The following is a 26,151-nucleotide window of genomic DNA, read 5'->3' as shown; positions in this document are numbered from 1 at the left end:
AAGTACACATTAGGATTACTTTTCCTTTCTATTTCACTCAACATTCAATCTTTTCCAAATTCTTCAGGCTTTGCCGTAACACCCTTGATTATACATATGTGTTCCTAACAGCGAGATGTTTCTCTATACTTTTATCTGCTGTGGGTTCTCATTACTAGGACTAGCAGGGATTCTCTGCTTTGAGTTCTGACATGCAGGTTAAGAAATGAGCATGGACAAACTAAAAATAACCCAATAACCTGCTGCCTTCTGATCCTGTCAGCTTTTGTGCACATTTCCATAATTTAATTATAACTCACTCCATACATTTGTTCATATAGAACAGTACAATGCAGGAACGGGCCTTCCAGCCCACAATGTTGGGACAAACCAGCTAAAAAGCAAATCAAAAGCATCCAAAAACTAATCCCTCCCACCTACACCACGTCCAGATCACACCGCGCCCCCCCCATCATCTTTACATCCATGTGCCTATCTAAACGTCTCTTAAAAGCCGCTAATGTATTTGCCTCCACCACCATACCAGGCAGCACATTCCAGGCAATCACCACTCCGAGTAAAAATTTACCCCTCACATCCTCTTTGATCCTACCCCCTCTCACCTTCAATGTATGCCCTCTGGTATTCGACACTTTAACAGATACTCCCTGTCTACACTATCTGTGCCTCTCATAATCTTATAAACCTCGATCAGGTCTCCCCTCAGCCTCTGGCTCTCCAGAGAAAACAGCCCAAGTTTATCCAGCCTCTCATGACAGCACATGCCCCCTAAATCAAGCAACATTCTGGTAAACCTCTTCTGCACCCTCTCCAAAGCTTCAACATCCTTCCTATAGTGGGGCAACCAGAACTGTACACAATACTCCAGATTTGGCCTAACCAGAGTTTATAAAGTTGCAACATAACCTCCCGACTTTAGAATTCAGTGTCTTGACTAATCAAAGCACGTACTCCATAAGCCTTCTTAACCACCTCATCGACCTGCGTTGCCACTTTCAAGCAGCTATGAACTTGGATCCCAAGATCTCTCTGCTCAGCAACACTGTTAAAGGTTTTGCCTTTTAACACTGTATGTCTCCTTGTGTTTGCCCTGCCAAGGTGCAACGCCTCACATTTGTCTGGGTTAAACTCCATCAGACATTTCTCAGCCCATATCGTAAACTGATCTATATCTTGCTGTAATCTTTGCCAGTCTTCTAAACTCCACAACTCCACCAAATTGGTATCATTTGCAAATTTACTAACCCACCCATCTACATTTTCATCCAGGTCATCACAAACAGCAGGGGTCCCAGCACAGATCCCTGCAGAACACCACTAGTTACAGACCTCAGGCTCAAATAAGTCCCTTCAACCACTACCTTCTGTCTCGTATGTTCAAGTCAGTACTGATTCCAAACAAGCAATTCACTGCGGACCCCATGCATCTTCATCTTCTGGATTAGCCTCCCATGCCACACTTTGTCAAATACCTTACGGAAGTCCTACCCTCCGAAACCTTCCTGGATACACTGAAAAAATTCTGCCCCAACTAAACACCTTGCACGACATCTTTCCTCCTCTTTCCGTTACCGAGTTGGTGATCTGTAGAATATTACCAACCATTAGTTTAACCAATCCACATGGATCTGTTACTTTTCTTTCGTGCTCTAAAGTTGCCACAAATTACTTTAGCTATCCACCCGACCGCCACCTCTTTGACATTTCTAAAGTCAAACCTTCCAACGTTTAACCCTGTATCAAAGAGTACTGAAACATAACTCTATAAAAGCAAGCAATTTAATGGAACATTATCAACAAAGTCATCATACATATTATTGTGCTAACGTACCAGCTTTCTAATGCTGCAAGTCTCCTTAACCTGGTCAATTTGCACTGCTCTATCCTTAAGTTCCTTTTTGTTGAGAAATTTGTTGAATTAATACTATTAATATCACAGATAGCTCAAGACTATTGTGCAAGTACCCTTTCTACATTGTGATAATTTAATGTAATGGCAATTCAAAGACACAGCACAAAGAATAATTTTTGTCCACTTACTCATGAAATTAACCTCTTAATCATGGTTCAAAAAAAACCACAATAACCTCTGCAAACTGCTCTCATCCCTGGTATAATCGTGCTCTACATTTTTGGGTGGTGTTAATGCCATTCCTGAAATGTGGTGCCCCAAATTCTGTACAATACTGAACCAAATATCTATAATGATCTCATTTATAAACACATTTTGTTTTTGAAATTTATTTTCAGACTGCGATGCCACTTCCATGCATACATACCCTAAAATCTCTGATCATCTACGCTTTTGCAAAATGACACCATTTCTTACCTACTGTTTCCACTCTACGTCACTCTCACCACTGCACCTGCAGTTTCTGCCTACCTTCACCATGGATGGCTTCATTATACAGTTTATATCCTGAAATTCCCAGTGAAATAAACCAACATCTGATTTACAAACATACCATAAATGTGAATGGAATAAGTTAATTGAAGAGTACACAATGGAAGACAAATGTTCTTGTGTTCCTTACCACTCAAGAGGCCATTCAGGCCAATGTATCCAGCTCTTGGAACACTCCTTCCAGTCACATATTTCCCTCTTGGACACGCTTAGCAACGCTCCCACAATTTCCTTTCATTAGCCTACACTAGAAGTATCTACAACACTGAATTAACTTGCGAGTAAATCTTTAGGATTGTCGAAGAAACAGGAGAAAGTCACATGGTCACAGAAAAAGCTGCACAACTGCACGCAAATGTCACCAGCATCAAAACTGGATTTCTAGCACAAAATTTTACCTGTCTGCGCTATAACGGGTGTGATGTCATATTGAATGGCTTTTCAAAATCCCAAATACAGAACACTGCAAGTTCAGTCTTTCTCTCAGTTACCATACAGGTTAGATTCCTTAATAATTAGCTTTCCTAATAATTCTGTCAGGCAAACTGGTCTATGGTTCTCCACTTTCACCCAGTATCCTTTCTTTGAAAAGAAAAAAAATACATAGAATGCTTTCTGAAGATGGTGCGTAGTGTTAACAGAGTTGGAAGAGTGACAAAAGGAGAGGATTGGTGAGCACAACTCTTTCAGAGAGCCATCTAGGGTGAGATGAGACAAATAAGCAATTGTGTTGCAAGGTTCTGTCATCACCCTAGAAATGTAGCTGATGTATGTCAAAAATAAAACCTGCTGTGTTCTGTAATGATTCCAAATGAAGGGCCTTGACCCAGAATGTCAATAACTCCTTTCCTTCCACAATTGCTTCTTGACCCAGTGTTCCTCCAACAGATTGTCTTCTATCACTTTCTGGGGAAACTATGGGAAGGTTGGGCGGGGGGGGGGGATGTAGATCCTTCACTAACAAATAAGCATTTCACCACAATGACATAAGGAACCAAGAGCCTGCACTAGTCAGAATCTGGAGCAACGCACGAAAAAAGCTGGTAGAATTCCGAAGGTCAGATAGCACCAATGGAGAGAACTAAACAGGCGGCGTTTCAGGAATCTTGATCCGAAACGTCGACTGTTCATTTCACTCGACAGATGCTGTCAAACGGTTCACCGCCACTGGCTGTCCTTTAGCAACACTGGAACAATGCAGCCACTAATCCTTGGTCTTCAACTAGACCAACTACTACGTGACAATATTAACACTCTCTCTTTGAAGGGTTCAAGTACAGATTTAACCCGTTCGGTCACATTAAGGCCGGTCTAGCCTTTGATTTGACACTTGGCTGCCACAATAGCCCGCAGTCCAAGAGGGAGCAGCCGATTCAGCTCCTGCCCTCTCCCCAACCATCGCCCAGCCATGGTCAAGGCCGCTTTACCCGGATCTCCTCCTTCTCGTCGACCAGCAAGAAACTGTTGGTAACCTCGATCGGCTGCTGCTCCTCGGGGCTGAGGCCGGCCTCGGGCGGCGGGGGGTAGATGAGCAGCGGGTGCTTGCGCCGGTTTGCGTGGCTGCGGCGCTGGCAATCGACACACAAGTTGAGCTGGCAGCTCTGGCAGCGGGCGCAGGCCCTGGGCCGGGCGGAGGGAGCGGGCCCCGAGGCCGAACTGCGACACTGGTCACAGTAAGGGACGTGGCCCGGCTGCAGGCGCCTCCGTTCGTGCTCGGCGAAGCGCGCCTGGGCGTGGAGTTGCCGCTCACAGCGGGCGCACTGCAAGCTGCCGCACTCATCGCACTCAAAGGCTGCCTCTGAGCCGCTACACGCGTAGCTCTCCTGACATCTCAGGCCGGACGCCGGCTCCGGGCCTCCATCAGGCCCGTCCGGGGAGTCCTGGCCACTCATTCTCTCCGCAGCGTTCAGCGGACAGACCCGTTCTCGCCCGCCGATTCTGCGCCTGCGCGACGGTACGGCGAGCCGTGAGATCCGCTGAGCCGCCATAGAGTACTGGGCGCGCGGGGATTTCTGGGAGGTGTAGTCCACAACCGGGGAGGGCAGGAGGTAGAATTTGTGTAACTACATTCCACCGGGCTACACGAACCGAGCTGCTGTGAAAATCTTATCTTGCATGCAGATTCATCACACAGGACAAAGTAAAGCAGTACCAGAATGCAGAATAAACTGCAACTTTATAGGCATCCGTTAGTCTCGTAAGACCATGGATTTCTGCCTTGGAAGGTTTCCAGGGCACAGGCCTGGGCAAGGTTATATGGAAGACCAGCAGTTGCCCATGCTGCAAGTCTCCCCTCTCCACGCCACCAATGTTGACCAAGGGAAGGGCATTGGGACCCGTACAGCTTGGCACCAGTGTCATCGCAGAGCAATGTGTGGTTAAGTGCTTTGCTCAAGGATTCACATGCTGGCTCAGCTAGGGCTCGAACTAGCGACCTTCAAATCACTAGACAAACACCTTAACCACTTGGCCACGCACCAACAAACTGCAACAGTTATAGAGAAATTACATTGCAGACAGACAATAAGGCGCAAGGTCATAATGATTGATTGATCCCTGGGATGGCTGGACTTTCATATGAAGAAAGACTGGATCAACTAGGCTTATACTCGCTGGAATTTAGAAGATTGAGGGGGGATCTTATTGAAACGTATAAAATTCTAAAGGGATTGGACAGGCTAGATGCAGGAAGATTGTTCCCGATGTTGGGGAAGTCCAGGACGAGGGGTCACAGTTTGAGGATAAAGGGGAAGCCTTTTAGGACCGAGATGAGGAAAAACTTCTTCATACAGAGAGCGGTGAATCTGTGGAATTCTCTGCCACAGGAAACAGTTGAGGCCAGTTCACTGGCTATATTTAAGAGGGAGTTAGATATGGCCCTTGTGACTAAAGGGATCAGGGGGTATGGAGAGAAATCAGGTAGAGGGTTCTGTGTTGGATAATCAGCCACGATCGTAATGAATGGCAGTGCAGGCTCGAAGGGCCAAATGGCCTACTCCTGCACCTATTTTCTATGTTTCTATCTTTTTACGAGGTTGATTCTGATGTCAAAAAGATACCAGGGAACTCATTTAGAGATATGGCACAGTTACAAGTCCCTTCAGCCGAACGAGATCATGCCACCCAATTACACCCACGTGGCCAAGTAACCTATTAACGTGTACATCTTTGGACTGTGGGAGGAAACCAGAGCACCGGGGTGGGGGAATCCATGTGGTCACAGGGAGAATGTACAAACTCCTGGGGCCTGGGTCGCCGGTGCTGTAATCGATAACAGGGTTAGGGTTAGGCTTAGGATTAGGGTTAGGTCTAGGGCTAGGGCTAGGGCTAGGGGTAGGGCTAGGGCTAGGACTAGGACTAGGGTTAGGGTGAGGGTTAGGGCTAGGGCTAGGGCTAGGGTTAGGCTTAGGGCTAGGGCTAGAGCTAGGGATAGGGCTAGGGCTAGGGCTAGGGGTAGGGGTAGGCTTAGGGTTAGGTTGAGAGTATGCGGGCAGTGGGCAAATCAGCCCTCTTGTGCTTTTTGATCTCCTCACTTGAGATTCAATTTCATGCAACCCTGCCACTTTGATCTGGCCCACGCCTTCATTAATCAGGTCCAACACTTGCCTTTCTTAGATCTTGTCCCTCCTGACAAAGGTCATCGGTTTTGTGGGGGTGTGGCCAGGGTTAATCGGGGTGTGCCTAGGGTTTGTGGGGGTGAGTGCGCCCTTGGACGTTCAGATTAGATTTGAGTGTTGGGCTGGTGGAAGTACATGAGTGACTGGCATTAGGGCTAGGGTTAGGGTTAGGTTGAGAGTATGCGGGCAGTGGGCAAATCAGCCCTCTTGTGCTTTTTGATCTCCTCACTTGAGATTCAATTTCATGCAACCCTGCCAGTTTGATCGGGCCCACGCCTTCATTAACCAGGTCCAACACTTGCCTTTCTTGGATCTTGCCCCTCCTGACAAAAGTCATCGGGTTTGTGGGGGTGTGGCCAGGGTTAGTCGGGGTGTGCCTAGGGTTTATGGGGGTGTGGCATGATAATCGGGATGTGCCGAGGGTTTGTTGGGGTGTGTGCCCTCGCATTAGGGTTAGGTTGAGAGTATGCGGGCAGTGGGCAAATCAGCCCTCTTGTGCTTTTTGATTTCCTCACTTGAGATTCAATTTCACGCAACCCTGCCACTTTGATCTGGCCCACGCCTTCATTAACCAGGTCCAACACTTGCCTTTCTTGGATCTTGCCCTTCCTGACAAAGCTAATCGGGTTTGTGGGGGTGTGGCCAGGGTTAGTCGGGGTGTGCCTCGGGTTTGTGGGCGTGTGGCATGATAATCGGGATGTGCCGAGGGTTTGTGGGGGTGTGTGCCCCCTTGGTCTTTAGGATTAGGTTTGACTGTTGGGCTGGTAGATGAATGTGTGTGACTGGGAGAGGTAAGGCTGCAGAGTTTTGAGTGGTGAGGTATGAGGTGCTATGGCGCATAGGCTCATGTGGTGAAGCCAGGTGAATCTGGCCCATGCCTTTCATTATCGTGGTCCGACACCACTTGGTTCAATGAACCGGGTGTGCACTGGGACACATCATCAGTAATGCATCCTCGGATCATCGGGTGTTTCGGGTCTTTCATCATTAGACACCCTCCCCGAGGCGACCCAGCCGGAGTTGATCAAGCTCGTCTTGTGTTTTCCCATGGACCAGGATAATGAGAGGCATGTAACTATGAGGGTAATGATGTTTTTAAACATCGTCACCTGGCATCCGTATGCCTGGGATTGCATGGGTTAAATTGACAGTGTCTACTGGGCATTCGGTGTCTCTGAACTTGAGTTTAGTGGTGACTTGTTTTCTGTGGGCCCTGCTTGGGTTTAACTTTCTGGTTCTCTCTCGCCTTTTGGGCATCTGGGCTTTTTTACTGGCATTTTGTCGACCGGGAGAATGAAGAGCGTGTCACTGTTAGGTTAGGTTGAGAGTATGCGGGCAGTGGGAAAATCAGCCCTCTTGTGCTTTTTGATCTCCTCACTTGATATTCAATTTCACGCAACCCTGCCACTTTGATCTGGCCCACGCCTTCATTAACCGGGTCCAACACTTGCCTTTCTTGGATCTTGCCCTTCCTGACAAGGTGAATTGGGTTTGTGGTGGTGTGGCCCAGGTTAATCGTGGTGTGCCTACGGTGTGTGGGGGGCGATGGCCAGGGATAATCGGGATGTGCCTAGGGTTTGTGGGGGTGTGTACCCCCTTCGACATTAGGTTTAGGTTTGAGTGTTGGGCTGATGGATGTATATGAGTGACTGGCATTAGGGTTAGGGTTAGGTTTAGGGGCCACATCATGTTCAATGTTAGTGGGGAGGACCCTGGTGTCATGTACTTTCAATGCTCATTTGTATTTTCTGCACAATGGGGGAGAGAGGGAATGAAATAATAACTGCAGATGCTGAAAATCTAAAATAAAGTGTCAAACACTGGGGATACTCAGGTTGCTCAGTGTTTGTGGAGAAAGGGGCCAGAGTTTGAATAACTTTAGAGTCATTGATTTATACAGCACAGAAACAGGCCCTTCAGCTCAACTTGTCCACGCCATGCCAACCAAAGTCACTGCCTGAGCTAGTCCCATTTTGTTATGTTTTGTAACTCCAAAACATAAAACTAATTGAGAGGAAAACAAAGGAGCCCGGAATGCAAGTCTAATTTTGTTTTCTCTTAAAGCAGAGTAGGTGTGCACATATAGATGTGGTGGCATGATGACGTATGCCATTTACGTACTTTTACATCTAACCCGCAATGCAATATGTAAACAATAAAGAATGCTTAATCAAACAATATGGTATATTCACAGTATTACTCAAATACATAACACATTTCACTGAGTTTAACTCATATCCCTCAAAACCATTCTTGTCAATGTACGTGTCCAAATGTCTCTTGTCCGTTAGAAACCTCCATGCCTCTACAATTATTCCATATCGCCACCACCCTTTATGTGAAAAACTCGTACCTCATGTCCCCTTTAAGTCCTTCCCCTCTTATCTTAAACCTCTCACCTCTCTCATCAAGGGAAAAGACTGACACTGTTCACTATCTACGCCCTGGTGTCATACAGTGAATTCTGATGAGATTTGGGGAAAGTACTGGTGGGGATGGGTCTGTCACTGTATAACTCTGTGTTATGGAACCGATGAGGAGAGGTCTGTTACTGAATAACACTGGGATATGGTACTGGTAGAGGCAGGCCTGTCACTGAATAACACCAAGCACAATACTGGTGGAATATATCTGTCACTGCATAATACCGGGGACCAGGACTGAGACAGTTCTGTCACCATATAACACTGGTTTATGGTACTTGTGGGGATGGGATTGTCACTGCAAACGCTGGTGGGACAAGCCTGTCATTTTATAACCAGGTGTACAATACTGGTGGGGAAGGTTCTGCCACTTTATAACACTAGGGTACACTACTGGTGGAGACATGTCTGTCACTGTTTAACTCTTGCTTACACGATCTGCTAGTGGCGTACCAAATTGTTGCACATACATCTGTCATTATATAATACTTGGTTATAGAACTGGTGGAGACGAGTCAATCCCTGCACTAGTGGTAACACACATAAAAAATGCTGGTGGACGCAGCAGGCCAGGCAGCATCTACAGAAAGAGGTACAGACGACGTTTCGAGCCGATACCCTTTGTCAGGACTAACTGAAAGAAGAGCTAGTAAGAGATTTGAAAGTGGGAGGGGGAGGGGGAGATCCGAAATGATAGGAGAAGACAGGAGGGGGAGGGATGGAGCCAAGAGCTGGACAGGTGATTGGCAAAAGGGATACCAGACTGGAGAAGTGAGAGGATCATGGGACGGGAGGCCTAGGGAGAAAGAAAGGGGGAGGGGAGCCCAGAGGTTGGGCAAGGAGTTATAGTGAGAGGGACAGAGGGAGAAAAAAAGAGAGAAAAAATAAGGGATGGGGTACGACGGGGAGGTGGGGCATTAATGGAAGTTAGAGACGTCAATATTCATGCCATCAGGTTGGAGCCTACCCAGGCGGAATATAAGGTGTTGTTCCTCCAACCAGGACGAACGAGATGTCCTCCTTTTTTCAAGAAAGGGGCTTCCCTTCCTCCACCATCAACTCTGCTCTCAAACGCATCTTTCCCATTTCACACACATCTGCTCTCACCCCATCCTCCCGCCACCCCACTAGGAATAGGGTTCCCCTGGTCCTCACCAGCCTCTGGGTCCAACATATAATTCTCCGTAACTTCCGCCACCTACAACGGGATCCCACCACTAAGCACATCTTTCCCTCCCCCACCTTTCTTCTTTCCACAGGGATCACTCCCTACGTGACTCCCTTGTCCATTTGTCCCCCCCCCATCCCTCCCCACTGATCTCCTTCCTGTCACTTATCCTTGTAAGCAGAACAAGTGCTACACATGCCTTTATACTTCCTCCCACCATTCAGGGCCCCAGACAGTCCTTCCAGGTGAGGCGACACTTCACTTGTCAGTCGGCTGGGGTGATATACTGTGTCCGGTTCTCCCGATGTGGCCTTCTATATATTGGCAAGACCTGACGCAGACTGGGAGACCGCTTTGCTCAACACCTACGCTCTGTCCGCCAGAGAAAGCAGGATCTCCCAGTGGCCACACATTTTAATTCCACATCCCATTCCCATTTTGACATGTCTATCCACGGCCTCCTCTACTGTAAAGATGAAGCCACACTCAGGTTGGAGGAACAACACCTTATGTTCTGTCTGGGTAGCCTCCAACCTGATGGCATGAACATTGACTTCTCTAACTTCCGTTAATGCCCCACCTCCCCTTCGTACCCCATCCATTGTTTATTTATTCATTTATTTATTTATTTCTCTCTCCTTTTTTTCTCCCTCTGTCTCTCTCACTATAACTCCTTGCCCATCCTCTGGGTTCCCCCCCTGTCTTTCTCCCTAGGCCTCCCATCCCATGATCCTCTCCCTTCCCCAGCCTCATATCCCTTTTGCCTATCACTTGTCCAGCTCTTGGCTCCATCCCTCCCCCTCCTGTCTTCTCCTATCATTTTGGATCTCCCCCTCCCCCTCCCACTTTCAAATCCCTTACTAACTCTTCCTTCAGTTAGTCCTGACGAAGGGTCTCGGCCCGAAACGTCGACTGTACCTCTTCCTAGAGATGCTACCTGGCCTGCTGCATTCCACCAGAGTCAGTGCCAGAGATTCAGTCACTGAGTGTCCCCTCTGGTAGATCGGCCCCCCCCCAACAGTATCCAAAACAGTATACAGTACTAATTATTGAGGGGAACGGCCATAGGGCCACTCTGCACTGGCTGTGCATTTCCCTTCCTTCTGACAGTCTATCAGTTACCTGCCCCCTGCAACCCAGGGGTGACCACCACCCTGTAGCTCCCCCTTATCACTTCCTCAGTCTCCCATCTGGGTCAATGGTCATCAAGCTGCAGCTCCAGTTCCTTCACGCGCTCTCAGAGAAGCTACAGCTTGGTGTACCTGTTGCAGGTGTGGTTACTGTATCTGGTCTTGCAGAATTCCTATATCTTACACAAAGAACAGAACACTGCCCCTGGAGTCATTCTCACTACTCTAATTGTGCCCAAACAGACAAGGAATGAAGAATAAAGAAAAAGAAGAAGAAACCTACCCAATACTTACCTTGCATGATGAGCCAAAGCCAAAAGCCTCCCCACTCTAACACTGCCCCACTCCAACAATGGCCGCACATGCTTGCCCATGCGTTTTTTATATTTGCCCTTGCTAAATAATCCAATTCATTAATTGCCGCAAAGTGCTGCTTTTTTAATCTTCAATCGCCAATCTGTGTGAAGTTGCCCCTTCTTCTCATGCTCCTGTTTACTGATTGGCTGCAGTTCAAACTCTTTATCATTAGTGAAATCAATATCATTAGGTAAGCCCAGCAGAGATTGCTCTTCCTACATAGGCTGAGGAAACTTAACACCTCCGGATGTACCCTGATGAATTGTTAATCAGCCATCATTGAGAGTGTTACAACCACTTTTATCACCGTTTGCCTCCCCACCACCTCCTCCCTCTCCAAGTCCAGGCTGCAGCAAGTAGTTCACTCAGCGGAGAAGATCATTGGCTGTCAATTGCCGATGTTAAAAGACCTATTCACCACCAGAGCTGAAAAAAATTGCATAGGTCCTGCCTGGCCTGCCGAGTTCCACCTGCATTTTGTGTGTGTGTTGCTTGAAAAATTACTGCTGACTCCGTGCACCCTAGAAGCCACCTATTCACCAAACTGCCATGAAGGGAAGTCCATCACCACTCCATCTCCACGTCATCTCCGAAGCTTCTTTCCTGTAGCTGCCCAGCTTCTCACTCATGTGTGGTACCCTGACTGCCCCTAAACAACATCCCTTCAATGGTCTTTCCTGCTCTCCGTGTTCTGTTCACTATTTGTTCACATTTTCACACTTATTGAAGTTTGATTATTGAGCTTGCGCATGTGACCACTCTGCTCATTGTTGATTGCTCGCAGCTTTGTGCAGTACCGGATTGTAAATTGTGTGTTGTCTGTTGTGGTGTTTTATGTTTGGAACTGGCCCACAGTCAGTTTTGACATGCTTCTGATTCTGATTCTGATTGAAAGGGAGAATTCCTACAACATCCATTGGCCCCGTGACCTCTGACTTAGAGGCCAACGTCAGAACACCTTTCAAGGGGGTGAAACCTTGCAAGATGTCAGGAGCAGCTGGCTGGCTCTGAAAACCTGTGCCAACCAGCTGGCAGGAGTGTTCAAGGACACGTTCAATCTCTCACAGCGGCAGCCTGAGTTTCCCACCTGCTTCAAGAGGACAATCGTACCAGTGCTCGCAAGAGCAGGGTGAGCTGCGTCAATGACTATTGCCCTGTGGCACTCACATCCGTTTAGAGGGTGGTCCTGGCCAGAATCAACTCCTGCCTCAGCAAGGACCTGGACGCACTGTAATTTGCCCTTCGCCACAATAGGTCTACGGAGGATGCAATCTCACTGGCTCTCCACTTGGTCTTGGATCACCTCGGCAATAGCAATACCAATCTCAGGCTGCTGTTTATTGATTACAGCTCAGCGTTCAACACAATCATAACCTCAGTTCTAATCAAAAAGTTCCAGAACCTGGGCCTCTCTACCTCCGTCTGCGAATGGATCCTTGACTTCCTCATCGGGAGACCAGTCAGTAGGACTAGAAATAGCATTTCCTCCTCCCTGGTAATCAACTCTGGTCACCTCAAGGATACGTGCTTAGGACCCAAGCAGGGCAGCACTGTGAGGATCATGTTGTTTGATTTTTCAAGTGCCTTCAATACCACGCAACCCTCATTGCCGGGGGAAAAGTTCCATTCAATGCAGGTTGGCACTTCCATTGTATCCTGGATAATGGACTACCTGATTGGCAGACCACAGTGTGTGGGGCTTCAGAGCTGTGTGTCAGACATGACTATAAGCAGAACCGGGGCTCCACAGGGAACTGTATTGGCTCCCTTCCTGTTTGCCCTGTATACCTCAAACTCCAGATACAACACTGAGAAGACATGTCATCTGCAGGAATTCTCTGATGACTCAGCAATAGTTGAGTGTATAAAGGGAGGACGGGAGGATGAATACAGGGCCCTGGTGGAGGACTTTGTCAAGTGGTACAAGCTGCATCATCAGCAGCTCAACATCAGTAAGACAAAGGAGATGGTGATAGACTTTATGAAGGCTAAGCCCGCACTGTTCTCTGTACTATTGAAGGTGACAACGTGGATATCATGGGGACCTACAAGTACCTGGGGGTGCACCTGGATGACAGGCTTGAGTGGAGCACCAACACGGGTGGTATACAAGAAGGGCCAGAGTCGCCTCCACTTCCTGAGGAGACTGATGTCCTTTGGAGGTTGCAGGCCTCTCCTTCACATGTTCTACCAGTCTGCTGTTGCCAGTACAATCTTCTATGCGGTGGTGTGCTGGGGCAATGGCATCAACATGGATGATGCCAACAGGCTCAATAAACTGGCTCTGTTATAGGGGTCATACTGGACATACTAGAATCTGTGGTAGAACAAAGAACCCTCCGGAAAACCCCAGCAACTCTAGACAATGTTTCTCACCCCCTGCATGTCACCTTGGCTGAACAGCGGAGCACTTTCAGTTAAAGACTAAGACAACTGTGCTGCTCCAAAGAGTGTGATATGAAGCCATTCTTACCTTTGGCCATTAGGCTCCATTGAGAGTCAACCTATAGCCAGGGAAGTGATGACCCCTCCTGTTAGACTGTTATTAGCCTCTGTTTACCAGACCCTGCTATTGCAGATGCCCTGTGCAATACTGTGCAATGCTACCATCACTTCTTATCTGGATGGTGTGAATGTGCACCCATTATTGTATAATATTATGGTAATTCTTGCGCTACCAACTGCCTGGGCAGGGCGAGAAGCATTATCAAGGATGCATCTCACCCTAACCATGGACTTTTTACTCTCCTTCCATCCGGTAGGTGCTACAGGATCCTCCACTCCTGCACCAGCAGGCACAGGAAGAGCTTCTTCCCTGCTGAACCTCACATCACAGCGCTAAGCAGTATTGCATCCATATTGTACTGTCTCAGTACTTTTATATTTGTGTGCTGTAGCACTTACTTTAAATTCACAGTTATTTTATAAATAACACTATTCTTTGCATTTCTGGTCAGGTGCTAACTGCATTTCATTGGCTTTGTATCTGTACTTGGCACAATGACAATAAAGTTGAATCTAATCTAATCAGTGTAAACTTGAAAATCTTATAATCTTTGACTTGGAAATCTTGTTCATCTTATGTTTAAGGTAACTTATTTTTGATTCTTTCTTACTTCTCTTCTAATATTTGTATATCCATGCACTTGTAATGCTACTGTGTCACCGTAATTTCCTTTTGAGTCAATGAAGTATCTAACTATCTAACTTAGCCCACTGCTCTACTCTCTCTACACCCACAATTGTATGTCTAGGCATAGCTCAAATGCCATCTAAAAACTTGCTGACAGCCCAACCATTATTGGAGGAATTTCAGATGGTAATGAGAAGAAATACAGGGGTGAAATAGATCAGCTGGTTGAGTGTTGCAATTGCAACAACCTTGCATTCAATATCAATAAGACCAAAGAATTACTTGTGGGCTTCAGGAAGGGTAAGTCAAGGGATGAGAAGAGGAGAGAGTGAGCAGTTTCAAGTTCCTGGGTGTCAAAATCTCTGAGGATCTGTCTTGGGTTCAACATATTGAAGCGATTACAAAGAAGACATGACAGCAGCTATATTTCATTGGAGTTTGATGAGAATTGATATGTCACCAAAGACACAACTTCTACAGATGTGTTGCAGAGAGCATTCTAACTGGTTTCATCACCATCAAGTGTGGAGGGGCCACACCAAAATCAGAAAAAGCTGCAGAGTTGTAACCCCCTTCGTGAGCACGAGCCTTCCCAGCATCCAGGACACCTTCAAAAGACGATGCCTCAAAAAGGCAGCATCCATCATCAGGGACCCCACCACCTGGGACAAGCCCTCTTCTCATTGCTACCATCAGACAGCAGGTACAGGAGCCTGAAGACACACACTCAACAGCTTCTTCCCCTCCGCCATCAGATTTCTGAATGGACATTGAACCCATGAACAATTCCTCACTATTTCCCCCTCTCTTCCCACGTTACTTTTAAAATTTATTTTTATATGTATTTCTTACTGTAATTTGTAGTTTTTACTATTATGTATTACAATGTACTGTGCTGCAAAAGAACACATTTCTTGACATATGCCAGTGATATTAAATCTGATTCTTATTCTGATTCCAACAATGGGGTACAATACTGGGTGGCCAGCACGTCTGCAATGGGATATTGATGTGTGGCCTAGCTAGACTTTGTAAAGTACAGAGAGAACAGAGTACTTTCTCAGTGAAGTGAAATTAGGAACTGCAATGAGTAGACAATTCAGAATAAAACTGCGGATGCCGGAAATCTGAACTAAAATGCTGGAAATACTCGGCATCTGTAGAGGAAGAAAGAGAGTTAACATTTTAGCCACTCTTGCTGGGGTTAACAATTAAATGAGAGTGGGTGCTGCTCAGGTACAGACTGTTGTTGGCCCAAATTGTAGTGAGCCTTCTGAGAGGATGCAATGCAAGTTTATCAACATATTACTGAGATGAAAAGTGTTCTATTAGGAGGATTGTTTGCTTAGATGTGACATTGACATCACTGATTGGTATGATCATTAGAGTGGAAACAATTATAAGCTTTCCAAGGAAAGTGAAGCATTTTGAAGGAGAATCCCAAACAGTCAGACTCAAGGGACTGGTATTGTTTAATTATAGAATGTATTCAACGTAGATTCAAATGGATTTTTATCAGGTTCTATTATTAAAACTCCTGTATCAGGATGGATAGAAGGGTGGATTTAAGATAATCTGAGTAGGTAGAACTCATGAGCTAATTGAAATTTCTGTGAAAATTTTGTGTTATGACATCACCTTGTAAAATGAGTCTTCTTTTTAATGGTCTGTCAGAGCTCGACCTTCAACTGAATATTTGTCTGTAAACTTGTTTCCTTTTCTATGTCATTGCCCTTCCATTTTTCTGTATGAATTTGCTGTCCCTTCTGTTGAGTATTTAGCATATGTTTGACTGTGCGTGCATGTTGACCAGATATGTAGGGGATTCATCTAAACACCATTCTCCTTACAGGAATCAGGCTCAGTAGAAGATGGACAGCTCATCCAGTCTGATTAATATTGCTTCAAGCCCTTCCAGAGAGGTTGGGTTAAGATTCTTTCCCGTGTACATGAGTTGGGACTGGAAGTGGAAGTCATATAGACCCTGGCTTTGCCAGAATCCATGTGAGGAATACATTTTAAAGAATTAAAATGAAGAGTATTAAGAAACTGAGAGCAAAAGTGATGGAGAATCTGGAATTGTTGCTATTGATCGAAGGTCATCTTTATAACTGAGTGTGCATGAACTCATACAAATCTTCCCAGTATCAGTGCTCTCCCCCAAGAGAGACGACAGAGGAATGCCCCTTGTGCAGTTTTACACTTCAAGGCCTTCCCTACTGTACATAATACCATAACATCCAATACTTGTGACCACCCCCCCGCCCCCACATCAGAGGAGGATGCGTTTAGAGAAAATCATTCACATCATGATTTTCCGTATTGTAAAACTGCATTGTCTGCACAAGAAACAGCAATTGAAGAAAAGGATAAACTTTCCATTGGTTTACTTCCATTACATTCTATAAAAGAAAATTGTATTCCATATCTCAATTTTTTTGGGTAGTGATTTGGTGAATTTCTGTAACCCAAATGGTTGTAATGCAGGGGGAGGGGCAGGATGGGGGTGGGTCACCTACGTATTGATACCTGGTATATTTACTTCCAATTTACCAGGGAGAATGGTTCTCCCATTCGATTCAACACCAGGAGCCCAAGTTCCTACACTCTCTTTAAACTGATCAGGGTCCCATTTCCTGAGCTCCCTTTAAACGTACTGCAAAACTTATTGTAATACTGTGAAACATCTTAAATAAAATTAAAATGTATTAGGGTAATTTAGGAATAACATTCAACAGTGCAGAAAATCTGCTAATCCACAAAAGCCCTGGGTGTGCTGGATTGTACATTGGCCCGGATACTGCATGGAGATTCTGGCATTGATTTAGTTAACCTCCCGAGCAGCCCTAAAGAACTCGCCATTCTCAGACCCTGATCAGTATTTCAAGAAGAATGTCTTTAGTAGTTGCAAACAAACTGTTGGAGGAACTCAGCAGGTTTTGTTTTATTATTGTCACGTACACCAAGATACAGTGAAAAGCTTGAATTGCATAATGTTTGGACAGATCAAATCATTACACAGTGCATTGAGATAGAATAAGGCAAAACAATAACAACACAGAATAAAGTGTAAGAGCTTCTGAAAAAGTGCAGAGCAGGTAAATAATAACATGCAAGATCATAACTAGGTACTGTAGATTGTGAGGCCAGGAATCTACTTTATCATACAAGAGTCTAATAATAGTGAGACAGAAGCTGTCCTTGAGCCTGGTGGTATGTCTGTTCAGGCTTCTGTATCTTCTGCCAGTGTGAGAGGGGTGAAGAGAGAACGCCAGGGTTGCTGAAGTGTTCTGTTTATTCTGGCTGCTTTACTGAGGCAGAGAGAAGTATAGACGGAGTCCAAAGAGGAGAGGCTGGTTCCTGCGCTGTGATGTGCAGAGCTGTACCCACACTTCTGCAGTCTGTTGCAGTCACATGCAGAGCAGTTGCCATTATCCATTTCTCTGGTAAATCAATAAAAATTGGCAAGAGTCAACGGGGACCTGCTGAAATTCTTTAACCTCTGGAGGGAGTTGGCCAGCATGTGTAGGAGGAAAGGAATTGTCAATGTTTCGAGTTGAAACCCTGCCCCAGCTCCTTGCATATTCCACAGCTGCTGAGTTCCTTCAGCAGGTTGCATGTCGCTCCAGATTCCAGCATCTGCAGTCTCTTGTGGCCCCACCTTCAGTCAACATATTGATGCAATTACAAAGAAAAGGCAGAGCAGCGGCTATATTTCATTAGGAGTTTTAGGAGATTTGGTATGTCACCAAAAACACTCGCTAATTTCTACAGAGCATTCTAACTGGTTGCATCACTGTCAAATATAGGGCCACAGCACAGGACTGGGGAAAGCTGCAGAAAGTTGTAAACTCCATCGTCCATCCTGGGCACCAGGCTCCCCAGCACCCGGGGCATCCTCACAAAGGCAGCGTCCATCATTAAGGACGCCCATCATCAGGACGTCCGTCTTCTCATTTCTACCATCAGGGAGGTGGTACACTCAACGTTTCAGCTTCTTCCCCTCCGCCATCGGATTTCTGAACAGACAATGAACACTTCCTCAGTAATTTTCCCCTCCATTTTTGCAGTACTTATGTAATTTATATTTTGATATGCGCTTCTGATTGTAACCTAGTTTTTAATTACTTAGTATTGCAATCCACCACTGCCGCAAAACAACAAATTTCATGACATATTAAGCTTGATTCTGTTTCTGAGTATTTGCCTTGCTGAGAAATGACGGATATTATTCCATGTGCTTATCTCCGACAGGCACAGAGCCTTATCAGTCCTTTATGACTCCGACTTGTTTTCAAACTCATTGCAAACAGACTTCGATCTCGACAGATCTGATTAAGTTTGCATTCATATTCGTATGAATACAATCCCAAGAAGGAAGTAATTTGTCCAAAATAATGGATGCTATTACTCAGGCTGGCTCCGTTGTCCCACAATTTCTCCACATTGCCTTGTCTACCTCTTTCACACCGTAGCCAAGAAAATACATAGATCATATTCAGCAACTACAGTGCCATCCTAATTGCGCATGTGTACGTTCTGCTAATTGTTGATTGCTCATAGCTGTTTGTGCAGTACCCCTGTGAAAGGGAGATGGCAAATGAAACATAGATACGCTACCTTCGTGCATCAGTCACTTTACGAAACGAGTACGGCGTGTACAGCCCCTCCCCAGGCATTCTGGCAGGCATCAGCAATCAATCGCGTGCTGAAGACTGAATGCAAGCCCTTACAAGTTGATGGAAGATTCAGCGCTCAATACTATAAGAGAATACCTTGCATAAAGATCCTCAGAACTTTCAACTAAATACATTTGCATGTTCTTCAAGTAATATCCATTTTCTTTTCTCAACATGAAATGATATTCACATGAAATAAATTATTCTAACTTCTCAAAAAGAATACTTAAGCAATTATTTATAGCTAAACTGAACAGATTTCAACCTTGTCACACACTCCCCGTCAAAAGTAGATGTTGTCCCAACATCTCTTCCCAGTGTTAGACCTGCAACCACTACTTTCCTTGTATGAAACAATTCCTTGGTTTCTAGTCGGCAAAAGGTAGTTGATGTAGGAACTGAGGCACAGTTAGCCATGAAGTCATTGACGTTGCACATCTATAAGGCAAGGCCTGATACTGATGTGGCCAACAGTCTACAGTCTATATGCTGTGACGTGTGGGGGTCCCAACCCTATCGTAAGTAAAGCATTTTGGTGGTCGTCATTCTCTCTGAGGAAACTTTGAGCTCCCTTGTCGTTGCTCCATCTGGTTGTCTGGCTTATCATTCGCAGGAGTAAATACAGGAACTGGTATTGGCAGGAGAATCACTTGGGTCACTTGGTTTGATGAAGGTACAGCATCCACATGCAGGCAAACTCCACCACTGTTTCTCCTCGGGCATTTGTTGCTGGAAGTATTGTGAATGCTCAACCCTCATTTGCTGCTCAGCAGGTTGGATAGGCTCTACTTCAAAACTTTTGCTGTCCTTGCTACTGTGAGGTTGGGACATTCGACTTGGTAGTAATATTCATCCTCACTGTCGCTGGCTGGCTCACTCTCTTCCCTCTCTTTAGGCGGGCGAGCCGGGTGCTCCGTTTCGGCAGGCACCCTTGCTTTGTTGCGGTATCTATTTGTGGTTCAGCATCCAAAGGCAGGGGTCCAAATGACATGAGAAGATTGTGATGTAGTACACTGGGTCTTCCCTTCCCTTGTTCAAGTTTTACTTCATAGATTGGCACATCCTCCCCAACTTTTCATGCAACAATATGGATGCAATCCTCCCAATAGTTTCGACGCTCTCCCAGGCCTCCGTGGGGTGTCAGATTCTTTACCAGGACACAATTCCCAGGCTGTGACTCTGTAGATCTCACTCTGCTCTCATAATTTCTCTTATTTCTCCCCAAGACCTTTTGCATTTACTTGATGGGCTTCTTGCATCCCTCTTTTCCATCTTTCCAAGTATTTACTATGGTTGCAGAACTTATGTCAGTGTTCAGGCCAAAGAATATATCTATGGACAACCTCAGTGATCTACTTCAATGGTCTGGACTGTGGCTCCCATTGAATCAGACAAGATTCCTTCCGTGCACTCACTCATGATCGTGTCCATGGCTACCAGCATTCAGGACAAAGAGTCAGCATCAACATTTTCTTTTCTGGGCAATAAGGATAGTGAAGTAGAAATCGACCGGTTCAGCACCCCATCTATATCCGGTTGCATTCAACTTTGCTGAACATACGTGAGGGGGTTGTTGTTACAAACTGTGAATGTCAGGGCATAGTAAAGGTAATCCCTAAATTTCTCAGTAATTGCCCACTCAATGCATGGAATTCCAATTTCCCACTGTGTAGGTGGTAGTTTTTCTCTGCATTCGTCAATGTTCGTGAACCATAGGCTATGACTCTTAATTTGCCAAGTTGCTTTTGATACAGAACTGCTGCCAACCCCTGATTGGAGGCATCAATGTGGAAATAAATGGTTGTACAAAGTCTGGGGGTCCAAGTCCAGGTGGCTGTACTTGGCAGTCAATCTACTTCTCCAAAACTTCTTGTTGTGTCTCCGTCCAAGTGATCGGTTTGCAAGAGGGCACACAGTTCCTCTTCATATTTATCGTTCTGATGCTACCCCTACTGAAATGATTTTGGTCACAGTCATCTCTGCTCTTTAACAGGTCATGGGGTGAGTGGTCGCCATCCAGGAGAAATCTTTAATGTACTGCCTGATAGACCCAGAATCTTCCTCAGTTCTCCCACTGTGCCTGGCCTCTTCTCCTTCAGTGCTGCTACTGCCATGGTGTCTGTAAAGTCCATCTGGTTTCCCTCTGCTGGTACAATTCTGCCTGGGTAGCCAACCTCTGCCTTGAAGAACTGACGCTTGCTGGGTTTAAGTTTCACTTCATGCACCCACAATCGCTGTGGCACTCCTCTCACCGCATCAACATGCTCATCGAAGGTCTCAGTGAACACCAGTGTGTCATCCAGGTGTGGTACACAGACTTCGTCTCTTAATCCTTCAGGCATGAAACGTTACGAGGCTGCAGGCACATTCATGAGTCCAAAAGGAAATCCAACCAACTCATACATCCCCAGGGGGTATGAAGGCTGTTAGTCGCCTGCTTTCCTTCATCATGAATCCTCGGAGGTATGCTTTCCCCTGGTCAAGTAACGAAAACCAAGCATTACCCCCTAAGCTGTCCATAATGTCTTGCACTCAAGGAACGGGCTGGCATTCAGAAATCATTTTCCTATTCAGGTCCCTATAATCAATACAAAGACGAAGGCTTCCATCTTTCTTTCTAACACACGTGACTGGCGAAGCGTAAGGTGAGTTAGATTTCTCGATCCATCCAAGGATAACTAAGTCATGAAGGTAATCCTTTATTTCGTTGTAGAGAGGTTTTGGAACTTAAATATAAGAGCGGGCAACTGGTTCATAATCTTTGAGAGAGAATCTTCGCTGCAAACCTTTGATGCATCCAATGTCATTGTCTGAATTTGAAAAGAAGTGACATTCTTCTTGTAGCATCTGCCTAACAATTTGCTGCTGTTGTATATTTAGGTGGGTCACATACCGACTGGGAGATCCCATAAATTAGAGTGGAGTTCACCCTATCATCCTCTATTTGGTGTTGAGTGGCTGGGTCGAATATAGCGCCTTCCTGCGCAGTGACAGGGAACACTGACATAACTGGTTGCAACATCCTGACCACTGTCTTCTCATCAAGCATGACATCAAGGTCTGTTCTGTTGTGCACATCAGTAACAATGTACGGACATGCACCCCTCTGGGGTGTTAGGAGAGTTTCACACAGCTCAAGGCCTTCTGCCCATGGTGGATTCACTTTTGGCTCAAAGAGCATTATCTTGTCTTCTCTCACGTATGGAGACTGTACATAGCATTGAACCTGCATTGTTCTGGTATGTTAACTCTCTCCTTTGTTGCCTTTACTTGATACTCACAGGGATTCCCAATGCTAATCAGATTGATTGATTAATGCCCTGATTTTGCTTCTCTTCAGGCTAGGGAATGCAGCTCTTACTGTTCTTATAGAAGTTCTCCCCTCCTGTCACTAAATCTTCTTCCATCATTCTCCTTTATAATCTGTTCAATCACGTTCAATCCAATGATGGGATGGAGTAGAGGCCTGCCTTTCAGTATGATCAATTCTTTTGCACCAGGCGAAACTAATTTGAACCCATCCTACATATGGCTGTGTGGTGTAAAAAGCACAACAGCGCCTCTTTCACCTCAGACAGTTGAAGAAGTTTGGCATGAGTCCCCAAATCCTAAGGACTTTCTATAGCGGCGTAATTGAGAGCGTTCTGACTGGCTGTATCACTGCCTGGTATGGGAACTGTACTTCCCTCAATCACAGGACTCTGCAGAGAGTAGTGCGGACAGCCCTGTAGATGTGAACTTCCCACTATTTAGGACATTTACAAAGACAGGTGTGTAAAAGAGGCCCAAAGGATCATTGGGGACCTGAGACACTCCAACCACAAACTGTTCCAGCTGCTACCATCCGGCAAACAGTACCGCAGCATAAAAGCCAGAACCAACAGGCTCCGGGACAGCTTCCTCCACCAGGCCATCAGACTGATTAATTCACGCTGACACAATTGTATTTCTAAGCTATATTGACTGTTCTGTTGTATATTTTACCGTACATACTACTTATTACAAATTACTATAATTTACACATTGCACATTCAGATGGAGAGGTAATGTAAAGAATTTTACTCCTCATGTATGTGAAGGATGTAAGAAATAAAGTCAATTCAATTCAATATGGCATGCTTGCACCATTGGCTGCCACAGGCTGTAATGCCTCAGGTAGCTCTACTACCTACCAGCCATCCCTCAGATTAACTCCAGGTAAGTGCCTAGTTTTCCACTGCTCATCTATGAAGCACACCTGTGAACTTGTGTCCCATATCACTTCACTTCACTGTCCCTTTTAGTAGCATTCTATGAGGCACTGTCTGCCCACCAGTGAAGTTACAGATGAATGTTGATTGACTTGGCGCTACGCAACTAAGACACTGGTGGATGGCTGCATTAATCCTCATTATTTGTCTTGATCCTACACTGATTCCAATGTGTGGCACATGGCCAAGTGATTAAGGCGTCGGTCTAGTGATCTGAAGGTCGCTAGTTCGAGCCTCAACTGAGGCAGCGTGTTGTGTCCTTGAGCAAGGCACTTAACCACACATTGCTCTGCGATGACACCGGTGCCAAGCTGTATGGGTCCTAATGCCCTTCCCTTGGACAACATTGGTGGCGTGGAGAGGGGAGATTTGCAGTATGGGCAACTGCTGGTCTTCCATACAACCTTGCCCAGGCCTCAGTCAACATCAAAAATTAATGGACAACAGAAGAAAACATCGATTCCAATGGTCTATCTGATATAAAGTGCTTTTGATTGAGATTGTGCATCTGATTGTGATTGTGATTGTGTCCTGTGGGTGAACAACTTCTATTAACTGTAAGACCATAAGACAAAGGAGCAGAAGTCAGCCATTCGGCCCATCGAGTCTGCTCCGCCATTTTATCGTGAACTGATCCATTCTCCCATTTAGTCCCACTCCCCCGCCTTCTCACCATAACCTTTGATGCCCTGGCTACTCAGATACCTATCAATCTCTGCCTTAAATACACCCAATGACTTGGCCTCCACTGCTGCCCATGGCAACAAATTCCATAGATTCACCACCCTCTGGCTAAAAAAATTTCTTCGCGTTTCTGTTCTGAATGGGCGCCCTTCAATCCTTAAGTCATGCTCTCTCGTACTAGACTCCCCCATCATGGGAAACAACTTTGCCACATCCACTCTGTCCATGCCTTTCCATAACACTATCTCATTGCCAATTATCAGAGCTTCAGAATTAGATCATATTGAATATATGATCCTTCACACCTAAAAGACTGGTTCCAGATTGTTAAACTACATTCCCTTGTCTTATACTCCCTACCAAATGGAATTTCATTATTTCTCCTTAATATCTTAGAGCATTCAATCAAATCACAGCAAAACATTCCAGAGAGTACTCATTTCAACTCTTGGGAGGCTATAAAAATAGATGCCCTACAGCTGTAGCCTGACCCGTTGAGCATTTTTGAATTACCTACTGATCTGATCTCTCAGCTTTATTTTGCCGCAACATAGAGCCATAACTCCTTGCGGCATGGGAACAGCCCTTTGGCTCATCAAGTTTCTGCTAACCAATAATCAGCCATTCACATCAATCCCATTTTATTCTCCCTCCAGATTCTACTCCTCACCCACCCTCCAGGAACAACTTACAGCAGCCAATTAATCTACTGGCCCCAAGGCTTTGGGATGAGGGTGGAAACCAGAGTACTTGGAAGAAACCCAAGTGCTCACAGGGAGAATGTGCAGGCTCCACACGGACAACCCTTGAGGTCAGAATCGAGGCCTGGGAAAATTGAAGAACCAAGGGACCAATGAAAACAAGCAAGTAAAATAAATTAATGTTAATAAAGAAATGCTATTAATGAAGTTAATGATCTTGAAAACTGATTAATCCCAAATACCTGATGACTTGATCCCTTTGAAATGGGTGGTTATGGGGGCAATGGACACTCTGATTATCATCACCTCTACAGATTGGACCAAATGTGACCATACTATTTAGGAAAGGAGGGATAGAAAACAAAGAACCAACAATCCGTAATAATGTGATATTGAGACATATAGTAATTAGTATCAGTATAGATAGAAGGTACAAGAGCTTCAGGACTAGGTTCAAGAACAGTTACTACCCCTCAACCATCAGGCTCTTGAATAAAAGTGGATAACTACAGTCAACTTCACTTGCCCTTCATTATTTATATATCCCTCTTGATCTCATGATCTCATTATTTATTGCTATTTATTACATTTGCATTTACACAGTTTGTTGTCTTCTGCACTCTGGTTGATCATTCATTGATCCTGTTATAGTTACTGTTCTGTAGATTTGCTGGGTATGCCCAGAAGAGAATGAGTCTCAGAGTTGTATACAGTGACAGGTACTTTCATGGTAAAATTCACTTTGAACATTGAACTGTTTATTATTGTCACGTGTACTGAAATACAGTGAAACACCATCCATTCTGATCATGTCAAACATCATTACATAAAACAGAATGTAGAATATAGTGCTACAGTCACTGAGAAAGGGGAATGCAGGTAGGCACATAAAGTGCAAAGGTCATGACGAAGAAGATTGGGAGATGAAGAGTTGATCTTTCAGTATACGAGGGATCCACTCAGCGGGATAAGAGCTGCCCTTGAGCCTAATGGTAAGTGCTCTCAAGCTTCTTCATCTTCTTCCTGACATGAGGGGAGTGGGGAGGAGAGAATGATTGAGGTGGGAAGAGTCTTTGTTTATGTTGTCAGCTCACCCAAGGGAAGTACAGACAGAGCCCATGGAGGGAAGGCTGGTTTGTGTGATACATTGGGCTGGATTCACAATTCTCAGCAATTGTTTTGACGTTCTGGCCCGAGCCACTGCCATTCTGACAGTGGTGCATCCAGATCTGTAAAAATTGCATCAGATGTGTTTCTGTAAAATTTGTTAAGAGTCATGAGGAACCTGTTGCAATTCCTCAGACTACTGAGCAAGTAGAGGCGTTAGGATGCCTCCTTGGCCACAACGTCCATGTATTTGGACCAGGACAATTTGTTGGTGATATTTACATCCAGAAGTTTGAAGCTTTCAACTATCTCCACCTCAGCACCATTGATACTGTACATTGTCCTGCTTCCTGAAGTCAATGATGTGATATATTGGATTTTTAAGAGACTTCTAACAAGGTTTCTTACAGGAATTGGAGGGTAAAGCTACCCCAAAATGCTTGGTTATTAGACCTACAATAAATAATAAAAATAACAAGTTCCTCTCAGGCAGAATCA

General features: G+C 45.4%; 1 protein-coding gene across 1 annotated transcript in view; it reads right to left on the bottom strand.

Annotated features, from left to right (window-relative positions):
* zfyve1 (zinc finger, FYVE domain containing 1) overlaps window positions 1-4,392 on the bottom strand; it is a 70,104-nt gene extending 65,712 nt beyond the window's left edge. The window contains exon 1 of the mRNA XM_063039051.1: window positions 3,832-4,392. Within this exon, the coding sequence (XP_062895121.1) occupies window positions 3,832-4,392 (561 nt within the window). The remainder of the gene's footprint in view (window positions 1-3,831) is intronic.
* Between the last annotated feature and the right edge of the window lie 21,759 nt (window positions 4,393-26,151).

The sequence above is a fragment of the Mobula hypostoma genome, chromosome 1, assembly GCF_963921235.1.
Source record: "Mobula hypostoma chromosome 1, sMobHyp1.1, whole genome shotgun sequence".
Taxonomy (NCBI): Eukaryota; Metazoa; Chordata; class Chondrichthyes; order Myliobatiformes; family Myliobatidae; genus Mobula; species Mobula hypostoma.
Note: the sequence above shows the minus strand (reverse complement) of the source record. Positions and strands in the feature narration are given on the sequence as shown.